Genomic DNA, 18,161 nt, shown 5'->3' with positions numbered 1-18,161 from the left:
AAATCTTTCCAAAAGTCATGAATGCATGAAAAGGGACACACTTGAAACCCATCTGCCTGCCCTTTGTCTTTCCTTCCTTCCTTCCTTCTTCCCTCCCTTTTTCCAGCCTGATGACTGCCAGAGGCTTGGGATAAAAAGCCAAGTCTAGTTGGGTCTTACTCAAGAGACCCTACAGTCAACAGTGAAGTAAATTCTGGACCAAAGCATGTTAACGTTGTAGAGGAGACCAAAGAGGAACCCGATTCTGCAGGGGCCTGGGATGGCCGATCCCTGCTCGCAAACTCACCCTTGGCAACGGAAGCCTGGGTGGGTAGAAGTTCCCCCAGAAAGCCAGCGTGCCTTCCTGGCTAGCGTCTGTTTTTAGCAACTCTTAACTTGTGGCTGGAAGTAAAAAGTACCGAAAATACACCACCCTCTTAAACTTCCCCCCCTGCAACCCTGTCACTGTTCTCACTCAGATTTCTCTTTGGAATGGAGCCTTCCGGTTTATTTTGGCAACGAGATGGAAAAACAAAGACCCACATTCTCAGAGCCGCGTGGGTCCCTGCAATCCCAGCTATCTGCTGCCAGTGTGGCCAGTCCAGTGGTGGCAGATGAGTCAAGAGGACCCACTTTCAACCTTGATCTCAAACCAGCCATGAGATGCCACTCAAAGTAAGAGCAGAACATGGTGGGTCTGAATAGATTGTAAAGAACAAGGTGAATCAGGAACTCCGGTCAGCTATATGTCACAAGGACAAATCTGGTCCTGGGTGTTTAGCTTATCTATGGGACAGCCCAATACACCTACTGGCATTTCACTGGGGTAGTTCCGGATGTTTCATCTGTATTTGTATACATAACACACATATATATATATCCACATATATGTATGCATAATGCATATGTGTATATATCATGTGTATACATATCCATATATATGTATAGATGGATAAGATATTATGACATAAAATTAACCATTTCTAGTGGATTGTAGTGCATCCACACTGTGTGTTACACCCAGGATGCTCCGTCTCCAATCTACATGCATTTACCATAGACTCACCTTTCTTTCCTCCTCCCATGTCTTGGTAACCTCAGTTTCACTTTTTGTTTCTGTGTATTTGGCCTCTCCAGCTGCTTCATATATAACCTGTGTCTGGCTTATTTTACTTAGCACAATGGCTTAAGCTATCTTAACCCCTTGCTGACATTGCTTCTGAAAGGCTATACAATATCCCATCACTCGGTCATATCACATTTTGCTTCTCCAGTCCCAGGACACGTTTTACAAACTGCTCAAACTACAATTGGCTTCATGAGTTCTTTCACCTACAGAAATGTCCTGCCTCATTTAAAGTTTGGAACACACTAGCATTTGTTAATCCAGGATCTTGTGAGGATGCTCCATGCTTTATTTCTCTTTTTAAAAATTTAATTAATCTCTTTTTACCTGTGTCAGAGTTTTGCCTGCATATGTGTCTGTGCATCACACGTGTGAGTTACATACATGCCATTGTGAGCTGTCATGTGGGTGCTGGGGATCAAATCCAGGTGCCCTGGAAGAGCAGTCAGTGCTCTAAACCATTTAAATCATCCCCAGCCCTACTTTACATTTGTTGATTAATTGCCATGTTATTTTCTATGCTCCATCTGCCCATTCCAGCTTCCAGCACAGTGCCTAGGGACTAGGTCTTGCCCATTTCTGTTCCCTAATGCAGCAGTCTGCAACAACTGGCCATTCTGAGTGCTTCCAGAAATGAATGGGGAGGAGTGATCCAAACACACCACTTCTTCATTCACAAAATGGTGAACAGAGGTCGTGAAAGCAGAACTCTCCCTCCGAACACAAGTGCATTCTCAATGACAGCCTTATTGGCCTTCATGCTGGAACTGAGCTCTTCAGAGAGCACGTGCTGCTGGAGGGGAGGACATTCAGCCCCTGGGAAGCTGCAGGCACCCCACACCTTTCCACCGAAAACACTTCCTGGAAGCAGATGAGTGGGCTTTGGGGAACCAGTGGTATGCGTGGAACTTTCTGAGGCACCAGCCATTTACCTGGACAGGTGAGGTCGATCTTGTTAGTTCTTATATGTCCATTTTGCTTGGATTTTAATACTGCAAGATCTATTCTTGACCCTACAATGAGAATCAAGCAGGGACCTGCACCCCAAATTAAGACAATGGCCCCTTGCAGAAATGAAGTGCCAGGGACAGTGAGATGGCTCAGTGGGTAAAGTTGACTACCACCAAGCTTGCTGACCCAAGTTCAATTCCCAGGACCCACCAGGTGGAAGAGCCAACTGGTGGGTTGTTCTAGGACCTCCACACGCAAGTTGTGGCATGCTTTACACACACACACACACACACACGCACGCACGCACGCACGCACGCACGCACGCACGCACACACACACACACACACAGGTAATTGAAAATTTTCTTAAAAGAACTAAAATACCAAATCAACGGATGCAGCTGATGGGAAGCCCAGTTGTATTTATCCCAGTCTGACAGTAGATTTGGGTCTCCTGACCGCTGTATGGCATCTGAGAGGGGAAGGTGGCATCTCCAGTATGAAATGACAGGCTGGGGTGCAGTCATGTAAATCAGGGCACAGACAGAGTCTTAGTGGTAGACCACACGAGCAGTTTCTGTCCCTATGTAACCGTAAGGACTGGAGCAAGAGAGAGGAAGGCAAAGCATGGGGCCCTGCTGGTTACGTCAGCCAATCAGAGCAGGCCTGTTGAAAATGTGGTGACACCTGAGGGCCAAACTGCTATCGTGGGCATTTTTTGTGTGTGGGTTCAGAAGTTGAAGAAAGCCTTGTTTGCAATCGGCTAGCATCCTATCTATGAAGGGATCCTTAACAGAAGACATTAGGGAAAGGAAAAAAGGATGAGACCCCCCACACACACACACACACACATACTTCCCTTGGAGAATTAGAGATGTATTTTTCACACTGTGCTGGGGTTGGAGATTGGGAGCTTTGCAATCTATATTTTGGAGCCCTTGCTGAGAGGCAGACATTTTGGCACCAACATTTAACATAGCCCATAGAAAAACTGGCTGAGAGGCGAGCCCAGGCTTACTTCTATTAAGATCTTCAAGGCCTGCCACCTCTCTGAGGTAGAGGTCAAGCCAAATACAGGTAAGTTGATGGATGGCCTTGAGCTCCCTGAGTTTGAATAGCCGCTGCTCAGCATACCTTGGGGAGACACCAGTCACAGGCCTGTGTGTCACATGACATGACCCTTGAACCCAGTAAATTCCTTTATAGGGCACTCTCATTCCTGAGCCTCTCCATGGTGAAGCACCAGGACCTGAGATCCAGCAATACATCTTCTCTCTGCTTGGCCTTTCAACCAAATGCCTTTTGCAAATACCAAGTTCCCAGGAGCCACAGCAGTGAACGGTTTCCAGGCTGGAGTCAGAGCTCAGAGCGTGAGTCGCAGCTCTGCTACTACCTGTTTTGCTTCTAGGTTGCCTCCTTTACCCTCTCTGCTGCTGGGGAAATGCAGGAAACTCTTATCTGGGCTCTATGAGCCATCCCAGATGGAACCTTCTCCAACTGTTATGTCCTGGCCGGTGAAATCAAGACCTATGGAATCCTGGTCCATCTCAAAACCTCTCTTGTTTAAGAGCTCTGAATCCTGGCAGCCAGCAGCAGATGTGGGGCCATCCACACAGAATGGAAAAAGTCTAAAGCTAATAATAGTTTCTCGAATTTGTATTGCACTTGATCTTTGGGAGCCTTGTCATCCATCACAACTTTGATCAAAAGGCAACCCTGACACAGGATGGTGGAAAGCACACCAGTCCACCGCTTGAATCTGCTCCCTCCACTGCAGCCACTGCCCAGCCTTAGTTGTCCCCTCTTTGAGCCTTACTGCCTCAGAGAGGAGTAGCAGAACTGGAGGCTCTCCATGGCAGAGCAGAGGGCTGACAACGTGTACATAAATGGACATGAACCCCACACCACAGAGGAAAACCAGTCAACGGCCCTCCCCCACCCATCAGCCTGCTGAGGTCCGTCTGTATTTTAAGACATGCACAGGCTTTCAAACTCACAAGAGGAAGCAGGAGATATCGGGGCACACCTGTAATCGCAGCTACCAGGGAGGCAAAGGCAGGAAGATCACAAGTTCAAGGCCATCCTGGGCAACTCTGTGAGATTATCTCTCAATAAAATTTAGAAAAGAGATGATAATGTCACAGAGGGGATGCCTGGCACTGCAGAGCCCGGTCCCCAGGAAAAAGCACACCTTGATGGGGAGGCATCACTCCGCTAGAGCTTACACCGCCTTAAAAACTGATCTTCAAAGACAAATACCAAGAGCAGGATTAAAAAAAAACCTTGACCCACCATCATAAACCAACCACCTTTTCCAGAAGTTGAGGAGAAACATCTGGTTTCAGCCAAGGTGGCAAGTACCTACCACATCAGTGTGGGTGATCTTGGCCAGCAGCTCAGTCAGTGCATCACACGTGAGTGTGTTCTCTTCTTCATCCTGCTGAAGCCCACAGATGGCTGCTCCCACACTTCCGGTTGCGATCATCGATGGTGGGTACATGGCAAACTTGAAGTCTGTAAAGATAGAGAGGGCTGAAAGGTAAGCAAAACAGAAGCAAAACGGGGCCCAGAGCTTGGCAGCCTGCAGATGCTCAGATATCAGAAGGTGTGGAATTGCTGCCCTGGGATCCCTGGCGCCACAGCCACCCTCCGCCTTGGCTACATCCACAGGAAGCTCTTCTGCCAACTATGGGTATCTCAATCTTAAAAGAGACACCGAGGCAAGAGAGGAAGGGCAGTTATCTGAGTGCACACAGCAAGTCACCAAAGGCTCCAAGTCCTGAGTAGTCTAGGCCCTACAATTATTCAAGAAGTCAATACATGCCAGGTACTGTGTTCTTTGCCATGGGTGATGGTGGAATAGAGTCAAGGAGGCTTGCGATTGTTCATGTCAGTATTCTGTCTACCCTACTGGTGGGATAACTACGGCCTCTCGATATTTGAAGGAGGGAGGACAAAGTACAAGGAGATTGGGTGAGGGGGGAATCATGAGAACTTTTATGAAGAATGGTTCCCAATAGGATCTTGCCCTAGTCTCTGGCTAAGTATAAAGAAATGCTACGGAGGGAATGGAGAGTTGACTCAGCTTATTGAGCCCGCAGAGGACGCAGGTTTGACTTCAGCATCACATGAACCATCTGCAGCTCCATGTCCTCTTCTGACCTCCACAGGCACCAGGCATGTGCATGGTACACCTACATACATGCAGGCAGAATATCCTAACGTGTGTGTGTGTGTGTGTGTGTGTGTGTGTGTGTGTGTGTGTGTGTGAGAGAGAGAGAGAGAGAGAGAGAGAGAGAGAGAGAGAGAGGGAGAGTGCGTGTTCACATGTATGTGCATGTAAGCTAAATACAGAAGCAGAAATGTAGGAGATGAGGTGAATTAACTCAAATTCACTTAATTCTCAACTCCTAACCCTATGTTAAAGGATCTTCAGAGCATTTAGGACAGAGGTCAAATACCAAAGACAAACATTGCTTTCCAATCATACTCTTATTTGTCTAAGAGTAAAGACAGAGGATTCACCTTAGGTAGTAAGGGCAACTTGGGACCCTAAACTTATTTCCTATTGAGTGATTCTCTAAGGGGCTTCGGGACTATGATCCAGTAACTGGTGGACCTGCCAACTGCTAACATGCATGCATTGACTGTGATGTCTGTCTAACACAGACATCTTGGAGATATCTTGTTTGTACAAATAAAGCGTGTCTGAAGATCAGAGGATAGAGCCTGCCACTCGCTAACCACAGAGGCCAGGCAATTGTGGTACACGCCTTTAATTCCAGCACTGGGGAGGTGGAGACAGAAAGTAAGAGACAGAGCAGAGAAAGGAATATAGGCGGGATTTGGAAACAAACTTGCTCTCTTTTCGTCTGGGAAGTTGAGTAGGTAAGGTGACTGTGGTTTTGCTCCTTCGTCTCTCTGATCTCTCAGCATTTTCCCCTACATCTGACTCTGGGCTTTTATTATTAAGAACTATTAGAACTCGTGTTACATGGAAGGGAACCTGGGAATGGTCAAGTTGTTCTTGACCTTGCCCCTGCCTTGGGCTCACAAACTAAAGAGGTGACTGTCATCACTCAGTCTAGTGGCAGTTGTGAGATGGGGCCCACTTTGCAGAGTATGATCTCTAGTTATAGCACGACACCAACAAATCCAGTGGGGACAGAAGGCAGAGCATAAGGGACAGATGAATCACACTTCCGACTGTAATGAGACCACTGGGCTGAACCCACGCACTCAGAGCAACCGAGGCTCTTCCCTTCTCTCAGTGCACGCCCTCTTGCAGCAGTGTGTCAATGTGAAGCCTTTACAACAGAGAGCACAGTGCCTCAGCATTGAGTCTCTACTGTTCTTAGACACTCCACAGATCAGCGAACCGTGCACGCCTCCCCTCCCACCTGGGCTCAATCCCAGGAACATGGGGTAGGCCTGGCAGTCTGTCTGTCTGTCTCTCTCCTTGGCTTTTATCCCTTCACCATCTTCACCTTGAGGGCCAAATATTATGGGGTTTCACCCAACTCCTGCTGGCCGCCAACCCCTGCCTCTCTTCTCTGTCCGCCTAACTGGTGTGACGAAGCCAACCTCCTTGCCTCTTGCTCTGCTGTAGGTCTCTCCCATATGGGCCACAGGAGACTGTTTCTCTGTCCAATGACCTTGTTAGCTCCCCTCTGTGACATTCATAGCACAGAAGAGGCAGCCAGCCCATGGCCCTGGGCCCACAGAGGCCCTGGGTGAGAGCACCTGGCAGTGACAGGGCAGGGAATTGTCCCCAACGCGCCCTTTCTTGTGCACAGGCTCCAGATCAGGAGGCATGCACAGCATCCCTGTAGAACTTTGCAGTCACACTGCTAACAAAACCAACTCAAGGTTAGTTAGTGTGGGGAGCCAGAAGGGATATGTGGCTTGGCCTGGAGCGCAGGTACAAGACCTTTATGGGGGGGGGGGCTCAACCTTTTCCCTTTCCCTAAGAAAGTTCTGAGGAGTCCTCCTTGGGCAGAGTCTGACTGACTCTTTATACCATGCTCCAATACGCATGACTACCACTGCGCCATGGGAAAAACAGGTGCTCCTAAGAAGTAGCAGTTTCTTACATCTGGGTAGCTAATTTATTATGCAGCAGTACACCAGTATGGTGCATTGTGCTTGGCTTCATATATCTCCAGAAGAAGCATTTCTGACCAAAGAGGGGTGCTGATTTGCTGGGCAGTGGTGGCACACACCTTTAATCCCAGCTTTTGGGAAAACAGGTGGAATTCAAAGTTCAAGGCCAGCCTGATGTACAAGAACAAGTTCCAGGACAGCCAGGGCTACCCAGAGAAACCCTGTCTTGAAAAAGAAAAAAAAAAAAAGTTTAAGTATTCATTTGCCTTCTTCACAGTGCTATCGTGAGGATTAACTGTAATAGCCTCTACTTGCTCTCACTACCAGGCATAGAAGCTAGCTCAGGGTAACAACTGATAGCTCCTAATGCTCCCCCTGTACTGCTTGCACCGGTGGGACTGCAGCACACATTTATTTGATGCGATTCTCCTAAAGCTCAGCAGTAATGCCCATGTGAGGAGTCCCAGACCTCTCCTCCCTCCCTCCTGGTGGGAGGGGGCAGGCAAAGGACACATTCCAGATGAATGGCAATCTTGGGGTGTCAGCTGATTTGTTCCATGTCACTCACTCAGGAGGGGTGCTGGACCTCTGACTAGGGACACCTTTGTACCCCAATCCAGTCTGGGTTTAACAGTCCTCAGAGTTACCTCCTACACCATGAAATAAAACATGAAAGAAGGGCTCTTGCCCAGAAGCCCAGCTATGTGGGCCATAGACTTGTCCACCACCTCTGCAGTATCAGTTGGAGACTGTGGTACCAAATCCCATGGTTGCCATAGAAGCAGCTGCGTGTCTGGAGTGGCTCCCGAGTCTGGACAAGGATCAGGAGAAACACCCCATATGCAGCAATTTGGAATCTGAACTTTTTGATGAGATTCCACGGGCCAAACTATTCTCCGTTAATGGAGTTTAAATCTGGGATGCTGTGTGTGGTCCTGCTCAAAGGGCTTAACACTGAGGAAAAGTAGGAGCGTGAGTAGCACTTGCTAACAAAGCCTCCCAGGGGCTGCTTTACTCGTGCTCACCACTAGGGGGAGAGGCTTGTTTTGAGGCTGATGGAACGAGCAAATACAGGAAAATAAGTCTGTTTTCTCTGCTTCTTCCTCTTTCTCAACCTGTAGTGAGGGAGGTGTAAGTTTGAAGGACCAGACCTAGGGTGCTCATTGGCCAGCAGACGAAACCCATGATGTCATTCGGCACACACTCATATGCCACCCCTAGACAGGACTCAGCCCAGCCTGTCCTTATTGCCCTGCATGGGCAAAAACTGCTTCTGAGGAGTGAACTTGGGTGGGCAGAGAGGGCCACTGTGGCTGGAGAAAGGCACCCGTTCGTCTCATGGCTAAAAGGGTTGTGAGATAACCAGTATCACTGACAGAACTACAGTTCAGCGCTACTTCCTCCTCTCAGCCCCATGACTGCCCTCTGGGGGCAGTTCAGAGGCCCTCTGGGTGGAAATGTGGGTTTCATTCTTCCTTCCTGGCCACCGGAGAGGCTTGGATTACATTCTAGAACAAGAGTCAAGTCCCCAGACTTTTCAGGGCCACCAGTCTGGCTACAACTCGGGGCTGGAAACCAATAAACACCTCAAAGAGAAGACTGGGTGAAGCCAAGGATTCCGCCTTGGGGTGGAGGTGGGGTAACACAGGCAGTTGGGTACAGCAGATACAGGTGGGGCCCAGGGCAAAAAAGCACCTGTGGGGCATCTGGGGTACCCGTGCCAAGTTTAAACTCATGTGAAGCATGATGAGGTCACTGGTACCCAAGTGAGATCCTGGTCATCTCAGGGGGCCTTCTTATCCTTTGCTACCTGGAGACTCAGGTGCAGAACTGAGCCCACTTCTGCCTTCCCTGGAGCCCCAAGTTCTGGGCAGGAGCTGGAGTTATGAAGACCTCTCACCTCACAAGACCAACTGAGAGAGTCATACCAGGTAGTCTCAGGCCACCTCTCTCTCCCAGAAGCCACTGTAAGCTGAACAGGGAAGGAAGGCACTTCTCTGCCCTACCACCAACCTTAACCCAGAGTCCCATAAAAGCAGACTGCTGGTCAGCCACTTTTCCCTCCCTCGGCCCCTGGCCTCGCCACACTCTCTTCCCCTTTCACACACACATACGCTCAGCACACCCCCTCAGAGCCACTGCCAGCAGCTCTTTCACAATTGCCTATTCCCATAAACTAGCAACATCGCCCGGGGCTGGCTACCTACCATCTCTTCAGGGACCGCCCCCTTCCCTTGCCATTTCGAACCCCCAAGGCCCTGGCTGCAAGCCTTCCTCAGCTCCTGAGTGGAATATTCAGTTAGAGTGAAGCTGTGAGGTACTGGGGCAGCAGGAGCACCAGGTGTGGCTGAAGGGCCAGGCTCCTCCTGTCTTTGGTTCTCCAGTCACTCTGAGCCTGCTATTTGAAGGTCTTGTCATTCTTGGATCCACTAGACCTGCCCCCCCTCTCTCACAGCTCATGTCCCCAAGAAGACTTTCATTCAAGAGCAGCAGGCCTTGGCATTTAGGCTACCCTGCCTGCTTGCCTCCCCCCCCCCCCCCCCGCGCCCCTCACCAGCAGGGTTCCAAAGCTTATTCACTTGCAGGGGAGACATGAGGGCCCTATGATCAGGCTAACCCTTTCCACACCCAGGAAGCTTGTGGCTCTCTTTTCCACTTTCACCAGGTCTACGCCTCAGACTTAGTACTTGGCACATGGCTCCTGCCTGACTGGAGGTACATTCTCCTTTTTGCTTCCCACTCCTTGGCTAAAGCTAGGCTGAGGCCCCTAAAAGGCAGCCTTTCTGACTGCCCCCACCTCCCAGTGGACCTCTGTCCTTAGTCCCTGGATCCCAGGCTCCCCATTTTGGCCCCAAAATTGGCAGCTGCCCCAAAGATCTGGACAGGATGGCCAGGAGTGGGGGATGGGATTCCCATGAATAGAGAATGGGCCAGTGAGGGCGCTTGGATAGATTGGGGGAATCCATCCAAGCCCCCTCACCCCAGTGCAAGATCAGGGAGAAAGAAGTGGTGAACAAACCCCAAAGACCTGTTAGTCAAAAGACAAGGTCAAAGCAGGACTCTGGCCATTGGCAGCTGGGTGATGGGGTTATTTAGGCCTGGGGGATCAGCTGTCCTAGGGTCAGAGATAAAACTGTTTCACCTTTCCCCTTCACTGAATCATGGCAAAAGAGAGAGTTCCTGGGAGACAAAAGAACAGGTCTCAGTGTGGGACTGACTTCTAGAGCCCAGGCCAGACAGCAGGAGAAGAACCGGGAGCAGAGGAGGGCTGGTCCAAAGGACAGACAAGACCGGGCCTCTGCGGGTACACCCCTCACCCCCACCAGCTGGTAAGTCCCGGCAGGTAATTCCACACAGGAGCTGGGACACATGAGCCATAAGGCCTGATGTAGGTCCCCAGGGGCTGGACTAAACCAGGAACACACACACATACACACACACACCTAAAATTGGGAGGTGTAATTCCACAAACAAGCCCGTCAGAGCCTGTGTACTATAGCAGGAAAAGTCGTTTTGTCCACCTTATTAAGTGGAGAAGTTCAAACCTCAGACTAGGGCTCGCCATCAGAGTCCTTTCACAGTTAGTACAGCGCATGCGCCTGCCTCATAGCAAAGCACAGGGCATGTTTTGCTGAGTTTTAGTTTTCCCATTCAGCCTGCAAAGGCTAGAGAAAAGATGTATCCAAAGGCTTGTTTTGCAGATGGAGTTGAACTTCAGAGAGGTGAAACGGCCTGTGCAAGGTCACTCAGGGGTAAGTAGCAAAGTCGTCTGACCTTTTAACGTCGAACAAAGCACAGACCCTATTGTTCATTACACAAACAGTTATGCAAACACATACTTAACAAGTTACAAGTAATTCAAATGTTACATTCCTCCCCGACTCCCCCTCATACCTGCACAATTCAACAACCTCTGTTGGCTTGAGCTAGACCCCACTCACAGTTAATTCTTGCTTTACCTTCTGACCCTGAGGAGATGAACTTCTGACACGTCTCCCCTGGACTCCCAAGCTTCTAGGACAGGGGTTCTCAACCTTCCTAATTCTAAGGCCCTTTAATACAGTTCCTTATGTTGTGGTGACCCCCAACCATAAAATTATTTCGTTGTTACTCCCGAACTGTAATTTTGCTACTGTTATGAATTATAATATAAATATCTGATATGCAGGATATCTGATGTGACCCCCTGTGGGGTCAAGACCCACAGACTGAGAAACACAGTTCTAGGGTCTTCTACCCAGGTGTGGGCCAGTAACAGCTAGCTATCCATCAAAATATTTTCCAGAGCTTAGGAAACAAGTCTTTGCTCAAAGGGTTACTCCCTCATCAGCAGGGGAGGCAGCCAGAAGGTAATAAACGAACTACAGTGAAAGGAATTCTTTCCCACTTATCAGGGCAGGCTGCATATTTATCTTGTCGTTGTTCCTTTTACCTGTATTTGCCCCCACCTTCCTTAAATTCCCTCTTGGGCTTATCTCCAAGCCGTGCTTTTCCTCAAAAGATTAAAGATTTGAACACAACCAGGGAGCAGTAGATATAATCTTCAAAGAGCACTTTAGACATCATAAACAATATTTTAGCGGGCACTAATTTCTTTTCCCTTACCACACCTGTCCCCATCAAGTATTTATGAGTGAAGCAGAGAAAAAAAATACTCCAGTTCTGATAAAGAGCAGCGGAACACGCCAGAAATGAAACCCCAGACTGGCTTACTCAGCCCACTCACCTAGACCCCCACCCACAGTGGCAGAGGAGTTGGTTCCATTTCCTCCGGCCAGCCCGTGAGGCCCCTCTCACCTGTAGCACACAGAGCGATGAAGGTCTGCGCATGCTTGCGAATCAGGGATAGCTTCTCCTTCTGCTGGGGCAGCTTGCGCAGGATATGCTCAATGAAGTCGTGAGGGGTGACTGCCGCCAGGTTCCACTTCAGTTTTCCCAGGACCACCAGCTCCCACTCCTGCAAAGGGCGGGAGGAAGAGGGCAGAGCACTCAAAACCCATAGGCTGACTCCAGGGCTGGGGGGCTGGGGGCTGGGGCGCTGCGGGCGGGGGGCTGGGTTCCAGACTAGCTTTAAGGGCGCTCATTAAAGCTCATCTGTCAGATCATGATCATGGGCCGGGGGTGGGGGGGGGAGGCTCATTTGTCACCGTGCCCCTCACGCTTTGTAGTGGCTGACAGCTCTTCTTGTGCCGAAAATGTCAGGCCCCACTGAGGATAATGAGAGGCCAGGTAACCACTGCCAAGATCAGACTTTCTTCCAGTTTTCTTCTATCCCCACCCACAGGACCCCAATGTCCACAAAATGCTGTTGCCCGCCCACCCAGAAAGTTGGACCTTTATAGCAAGATCTATCTAGTGAAGGTCATTGTGGTACTGTGGCAATAATTTATTGGCTAAGTCTCTATCATAGGACTAATGATCTCTTTTCTCCTCATGAAAAAAAAAAAATGCTTGGAGATTGGGAACAAAATCAGCTTCCTTGGATCAACTCATTGGCAACCAATTAGCTGGCCTTTACTTGTGGGAGAAAGTATCGTTTTTGCCTCTGTTGCTGACACTTTCCCCTTTGACACACCATGCAGAAGTCGCGGGGAAATGACACTTAGCCCTTTCACCTACATCTTCGCTGGCCTTTGTCTTCATGCTGCAGATAGAGCAGTTTGAGGCCAGGTGGAGGTGTTTTTAAAACAGGGTCCTGCAACCCTTTCAGAGCAAGTACTGGGACGCCACAACCTTCTCTTTTATGGGCCTCTCACAGCAGTGAACAACCTGTGTCAGTCCTTTTGTGAAATGAATGTGGGAAATTATGCTCAGATGAACTGGACTAAATAAAATAAAACCGTAGGAATATGTGCACCTGAGGAGTGCATACCTGGGATTCCACCCCTCCAAGGCAGAAGGGAAGTTCCAGGCCAGCTTGAATTATGTAAGATCTTGTTTCTTTTGTTTTTGTTCTGCCTTTTTCCCCCCTGAACACGGGGTGCATTCAAAAGGATGTTGTCTCCCGCCAACCAGTCCTCAGAAACACAAGAGGCAGATACTGCATGGCTGGCCATGGCTTGACTCTTGAACCCCCGCCCCCCATTCCATCTGCTAAGCTCAGGGACAGCTACAAAACACTAAATAGTTATGTGTGTCCTGGAGCGAGCTTTTTCCATCCATAAAATGGGGGGTGGGGGCTCTTCCAGACCCCACAACTTCTGGATAGGAGGCAGGAAGCTGGCATGCTTTACTCAGAGAGAATTAAGTTAGCTTCGCTGGTCCTGGAAAACTTAGGGTGCCTAAAATATACCACAAATTCTCTAGCACATCAGCCACGTGAAAGATTCTTTTTCATGTGTTTTGGGAGATAAACAAGCAGGCCTCTAGCTCTAATATTTTTTTTCTTAATTCACAAGCTTTCAAGTCTGCCCTGGATTTTTGCAGAAAGTTGGGATGAAACCCCCGCTTGATTACAAAAAAACAAAAATAAACAAACAAAAAAACCTGAGGTGGCTTGAATCCAAGCCCTTCCTTCTTCTAGGGCAATGTGAGCACAAACTCGTCTTCTGGCATCATTATTAAGAGAAGCAGATCTTCCAGAAGAAAGCACCTTTAGGGGCCTCTCAGACCAAACCAGAAGCCGCTGAAATCTGGCAGTGGTTCAAAGGTGAAGTCATTCATGCCCCTCTCAGCATTCTCGGCAATTCCTCCCCCAGCTTTGCACATGTCTGCCACTAGGTGGCAGCACAGGCCCAGGAAGGAGGACTCCTCACAAAGGGCTCACTCAGTTCAAGAAGCCAGTCTTAGCCTTGGAGACTTTGTGCAGGCCCAGGCTGTGCCAGCAAGGGGGAGGGAGAAGGCAGAGGAGGTGGTCCACTTCTACCAGTGCAAGAGAAAGGTGTGCAAACTACTGAAGGTGGGCCCCAGAAGCTGCAAAAGAGCTGAAGGTTTCTGGTGTGTGGCTGCAATATGAAGGGACACTGTGGGGGGGGGGGGCGGGGGACAGGGGCGGGGAGGGGGAGTATGATGGGAAAGCCTTTCTAGTAGAAAACTGGAGCCAAGACAGGACCTTCTGGTAACTGTATCCAGGTCACAGTCCCTTCTGGAGCTAAGAACTCATATTTCAGATCCCACCAATAGAGAAGGCCAAATGTTGACTTTCTGTAAAAGTTGCTATGTCGATACTTAGTGATCAGTTACTATATGTTGATATTATGAGACTTTATTGATGTGTAAGACATTACCTGTGACACCTCCAGGCTCTTAGGAGACACAAACCAGCTAGCATGTGAGAAATCAGACTGTGTTCTCAGGGTTCAGTGGAAATGTAGACCTTAATTAAAAATCATTAACAAAACTAGTCTATATCCCCCCCCACACACACTCACTTGAACTCTCTCTTCAACTGGATTTCACCCTCAGAAACTTCCATGAGGGATTGAGAGCTTTGTTCACTCCCTGACATGAGAAGACCAGCTATCTCCGACTAAAAGAGACACCTGCTTGCTTAGTGTGAAGGCTGCAGTGGTCCTGGGCAATTCTGAATCCTAAAATGGCCCTGGGGCTGCTGGATGGAAGACTCGGTGATGGGGGAGGGCAGAGTCAGGAGCAGGGAGGACAGCATTACCAGCAGCTCCTGGGGCTTCACGGAGTTGTCGGTGTAAATACACAGCTTCTCAGCCGTCAGGGGGATGGTCTCTTTGAGCTTAGAGGCTAGGAACATGCACACTGCGCCCAGGAGCTGAAGGTGGGTCTTAGGAGTCGGGACTCCAGCCAAAAAACGGTCCAGATAATTCATGGCCAAAGGAAAGACTTCCTCTTCACACTTCTGTTCCTCGCAGACCTACAGCCAGAGTGGGAGAGGGTCCGAGAAGACAGTGAAAAAGTAGCATCAGAAACAGGGAAAAGAACGACAAAGTCTAACCGGTGGAGACCAAAAGAGTTTTTTTTTTTTTTTTAATTTTTTTTTTTGTGGAGAGGGGGAGGGGAACAGAAAGGGCAATAAGAATAGAGGTGAGAACACTGGGATAAATCGGAAGAGCCCTTGGGGCTCCGATATTTCCCCAGAGCTGAAAAGGGGTGGTGAGCTAAAGCCCCCAGCCCCCAGCCCCCAACCCCAAGGCAAAGCCCAGAGCAGCAGCCGCCCGCCGCTCCCTCTGGCTCCTCACTCTCACTCACTCACTCTCTTTTTTGGATTTCGTCATCTTTTCAAAAAATCAATAAAAATATTCTGGAAGCTCCAAGGGTCTACTTCTTGGTCTCATTCGGATCCCCAGACCCTATCCTATCATTCCCGACAATTGAAAAAAATGTTCAGGGTGGTCTCGGTCGCCCAGGGGCCGCTGTTGGAGGGGTGGGTGGAGAAGAGAGGGGGGAGGGAGGAGGAGGAAACGCGCCGCAGCCGCCGCGGCTGGAGCCGGGGCAGGGGGGACCGCTTCAAAAAAAATTATTAAAAATCGAGAAAAAAGCCTAGAAACGTCCGTTGGACCTGAAAACCCCAGAGAGGCTCCAGGCTCTCCGGAATAGAGGTTTCGGGTGTCATTAAGGTCGGTATCTCCTCCCCAGGGGCTCTGGATCCCGATGGGGAGACTTGCGGAGTGTCCGGCTGCGGCCCACAAGGGCAGTAGCTAAAAGGCTGTACCCAGCTGGGAGCTGAGGGAGACGGAATCAGGGAACCCCTCTCAAGGAGGCACGCGGGACTCTGATCTCTCATTTGGGGGTGTCCCTAGCTCGCTCTACACACACCTCCTCCCTCGTTTCCTACCCCACCCAAATCTGCGCGCTGAAGAAGCAGTCAAACTGTAAGTAACCTTGGTGAACTGGGGGCTGGGAGAGAGGGCACGATCAGAAAGAGGGTGGCCACGATCATGGGGTGCTTGGGGGAGCCGGCGAATGCTCCCAGTCCTTGTAACTGGAGTTTGCAAAGCAACATGGCGAAACCACGGCAGGTCCAGAGCTGTGCATACGTGGGCACCCTGCTCTCTCCGCAAAGATTGCAAGCAAGGCTAAAGCAGCGGTTCTTTCAGATTCCCTAAAACGCACGTTTTTCCAGTGTGACTTCCGGGGCTCTCCTGAATTCTCTGTTTCTCTACCCCCCTACCACCTCACCAAAGTGCCAACGCGGAGTCCCGACCACACGCAGGGGACCGGAGGCCAGGACGGCTTTGCCCCAGCCTTGCGGGGAGGGGAGGGGGGGGGATCTGTCTTTCACTGTTGGTGTGGATTTTCATGTCCCCACACCCTCGGGAGCCACACTGAAGGCAGCGGTTCCACAAGACAGGTCAGGATGGGGATAGGAGGATGAGGAAGCCACATGCAGACACACGCGCGCGGGATGCCACCCCCCCCCATACACCCCCCGGACATCGTTGTCTCGCCCAAGTTTTCCCTCTCCCAGTTAATCTAGCAAGGGACAGAATTGTGTCTGGTTCAAGGGTGTGGGTGCCCAGGTAGGCCGGCGCAGGGGTAGTCCTTTCGCAGTTTTAGGGTCCCTATGTGTTGGGGGGGCAAAGCGGATAGGACTGCCTCTTCTTGAGTGTCGCCAGAGCACCCACCTCTAGCATCCAGGTGGCCACCATCCTGCGCATGTATGGCTGAATGTCCTTCTGCACGCACTTGAAATAGGAGCACTGCGGGAGGTAGCGCTCCTCGATGGTCAACAGGTTCTGCAGGACGCGGTCTTCCAGCAGGTTGCGGTCCGGCACAGCCCTGCGGACCGGGTCCACCTCGCAGCACAGCAGCTCCATGGCTAGTCGGCGACCACTCGGTCCCGACTGTGAAAGTTTTATTAGTTTTTGGAGGTTTTTTTTGGGGGGGGGGTTACTCCCCTTACCTCCTTCCTTTGGCTAAATAGGTAATTTGAGACAGGGAAAAATGGCAGAGAGAGAGAGAAAGAGAGAGAGAGAGAGAGAGAGAGAGAGAGAGAGAGAGAGAGAGAGAGAGAGAGAGAGAGAGAGAGAGAGGAGGACGACCCGCAGTGCCGGACCGGTCCTTCCCTCGGAACTGCCTTGCTCTCCCCAGCTCGCTCTCCTCACTCTGAGGCAGTGACGCAAGCTGGCAGGGCAGTTAGATCTCCTCCCCCTCTCCGGTTCCTCCTCCCCTTTCCTCCTCTCCCCTGACGTCCCTCCCCTCCTTTCAATCTCTCCCTCCCTCTTTCCCTTCCCTCCCCCCCTTTCCCTCTTGTTATTAAGGAGCACAGCAGCTGGCCTGACCAAACTTCAAACAGGATTCCCCCCCCCCCCAGTTCTCTAAGGCCCTCTCCCTCTATCCAGGCCCGCATGCTAGGGGCCCGGGATAGGGGAACCCACAAAACCCACGGATTCCTATTGATTCTCTATCCTTTCTTACATTCTGTAGCCATACCATGGGGCGGGGACGGGGGGGGGTGCCCTCTGACTTCGGAGGCTTGCAATGTGATCGGAATACTGCCCACTATTCACGATCCAGTGGTAGAAGGTAGATTGATTGATTGAACATGTGGATGAGCCCAGACAACTTAGAAGTAGACCCTCTAACTGAAGATTGGGGGAAGGCTTATTTGAGAAAATTGTAACCTTGCATACCCAGGGATAAAGGTTATAACGCCCCTGAAGCTTAGGCTCCTGATGTTTCCCAGCCCGGAACCACGTCTGTGGAGAGGAAGAGAAGGAAGGGGTGGATGCTGGAAGGAGGGGGCTGTTTCTGGGGCCTGGTAGAAAATGACCCTGGTGCAGAAATCCTCGTGTTCTTGGGGGCGCCATTGGGCGGCGCAGCCTGCCGCTGGGGCCGCTGCAGGCCGGGGGCAGGGCTAGCAGCTGGTCCTTTGCGGCCCTCGGCCACGCAGGAAAAAAAAAAAAAAAAAAAAAAACCCGCTTCCTCGCCCCTGCATCTGCTCACAAGCCGCCCTAGGTGCTTGCGCCGAAGCGTGGCCACACTGATACAGCTTTCTAGGAAATGGCTCGGGAGGGGCCAGGGAGGGGGGGAGGGAGGGTTTAGGTTTGGCTCTCCCAGCACCAGAGAGGCCACCCTTCCTTTCCCCGGAG

General features: G+C 50.5%; 1 protein-coding gene across 1 annotated transcript in view; it reads right to left on the bottom strand.

Moving 5' to 3' along the window:
- Positions 1-17,078, bottom strand: part of Ccnd2 (cyclin D2) — a 27,070-nt gene extending 9,992 nt beyond the window's left edge. Inside the window, exons 1-4 of the mRNA XM_027428349.2 lie at positions 16,695-17,078; positions 14,768-14,983; positions 11,956-12,115; positions 4,421-4,569 (exon numbers count right to left, since the gene is read on the bottom strand). Coding sequence (XP_027284150.1) covers positions 4,421-4,569; positions 11,956-12,115; positions 14,768-14,983; positions 16,695-16,886 — 717 coding nt within the window. The 5' untranslated portion in view covers positions 16,887-17,078. The remainder of the gene's footprint in view (positions 1-4,420; positions 4,570-11,955; positions 12,116-14,767; positions 14,984-16,694) is intronic.
- Between the last annotated feature and the right edge of the window lie 1,083 nt (positions 17,079-18,161).

This window comes from Cricetulus griseus, chromosome 8, assembly GCF_003668045.3.
Source record: "Cricetulus griseus strain 17A/GY chromosome 8, alternate assembly CriGri-PICRH-1.0, whole genome shotgun sequence".
NCBI lineage: Eukaryota > Metazoa > Chordata > Mammalia > Rodentia > Cricetidae > Cricetulus > Cricetulus griseus.
The sequence above is the reverse complement of the archived record's forward strand: the minus strand, read 5'-3'. Positions and strand labels throughout refer to the sequence as shown.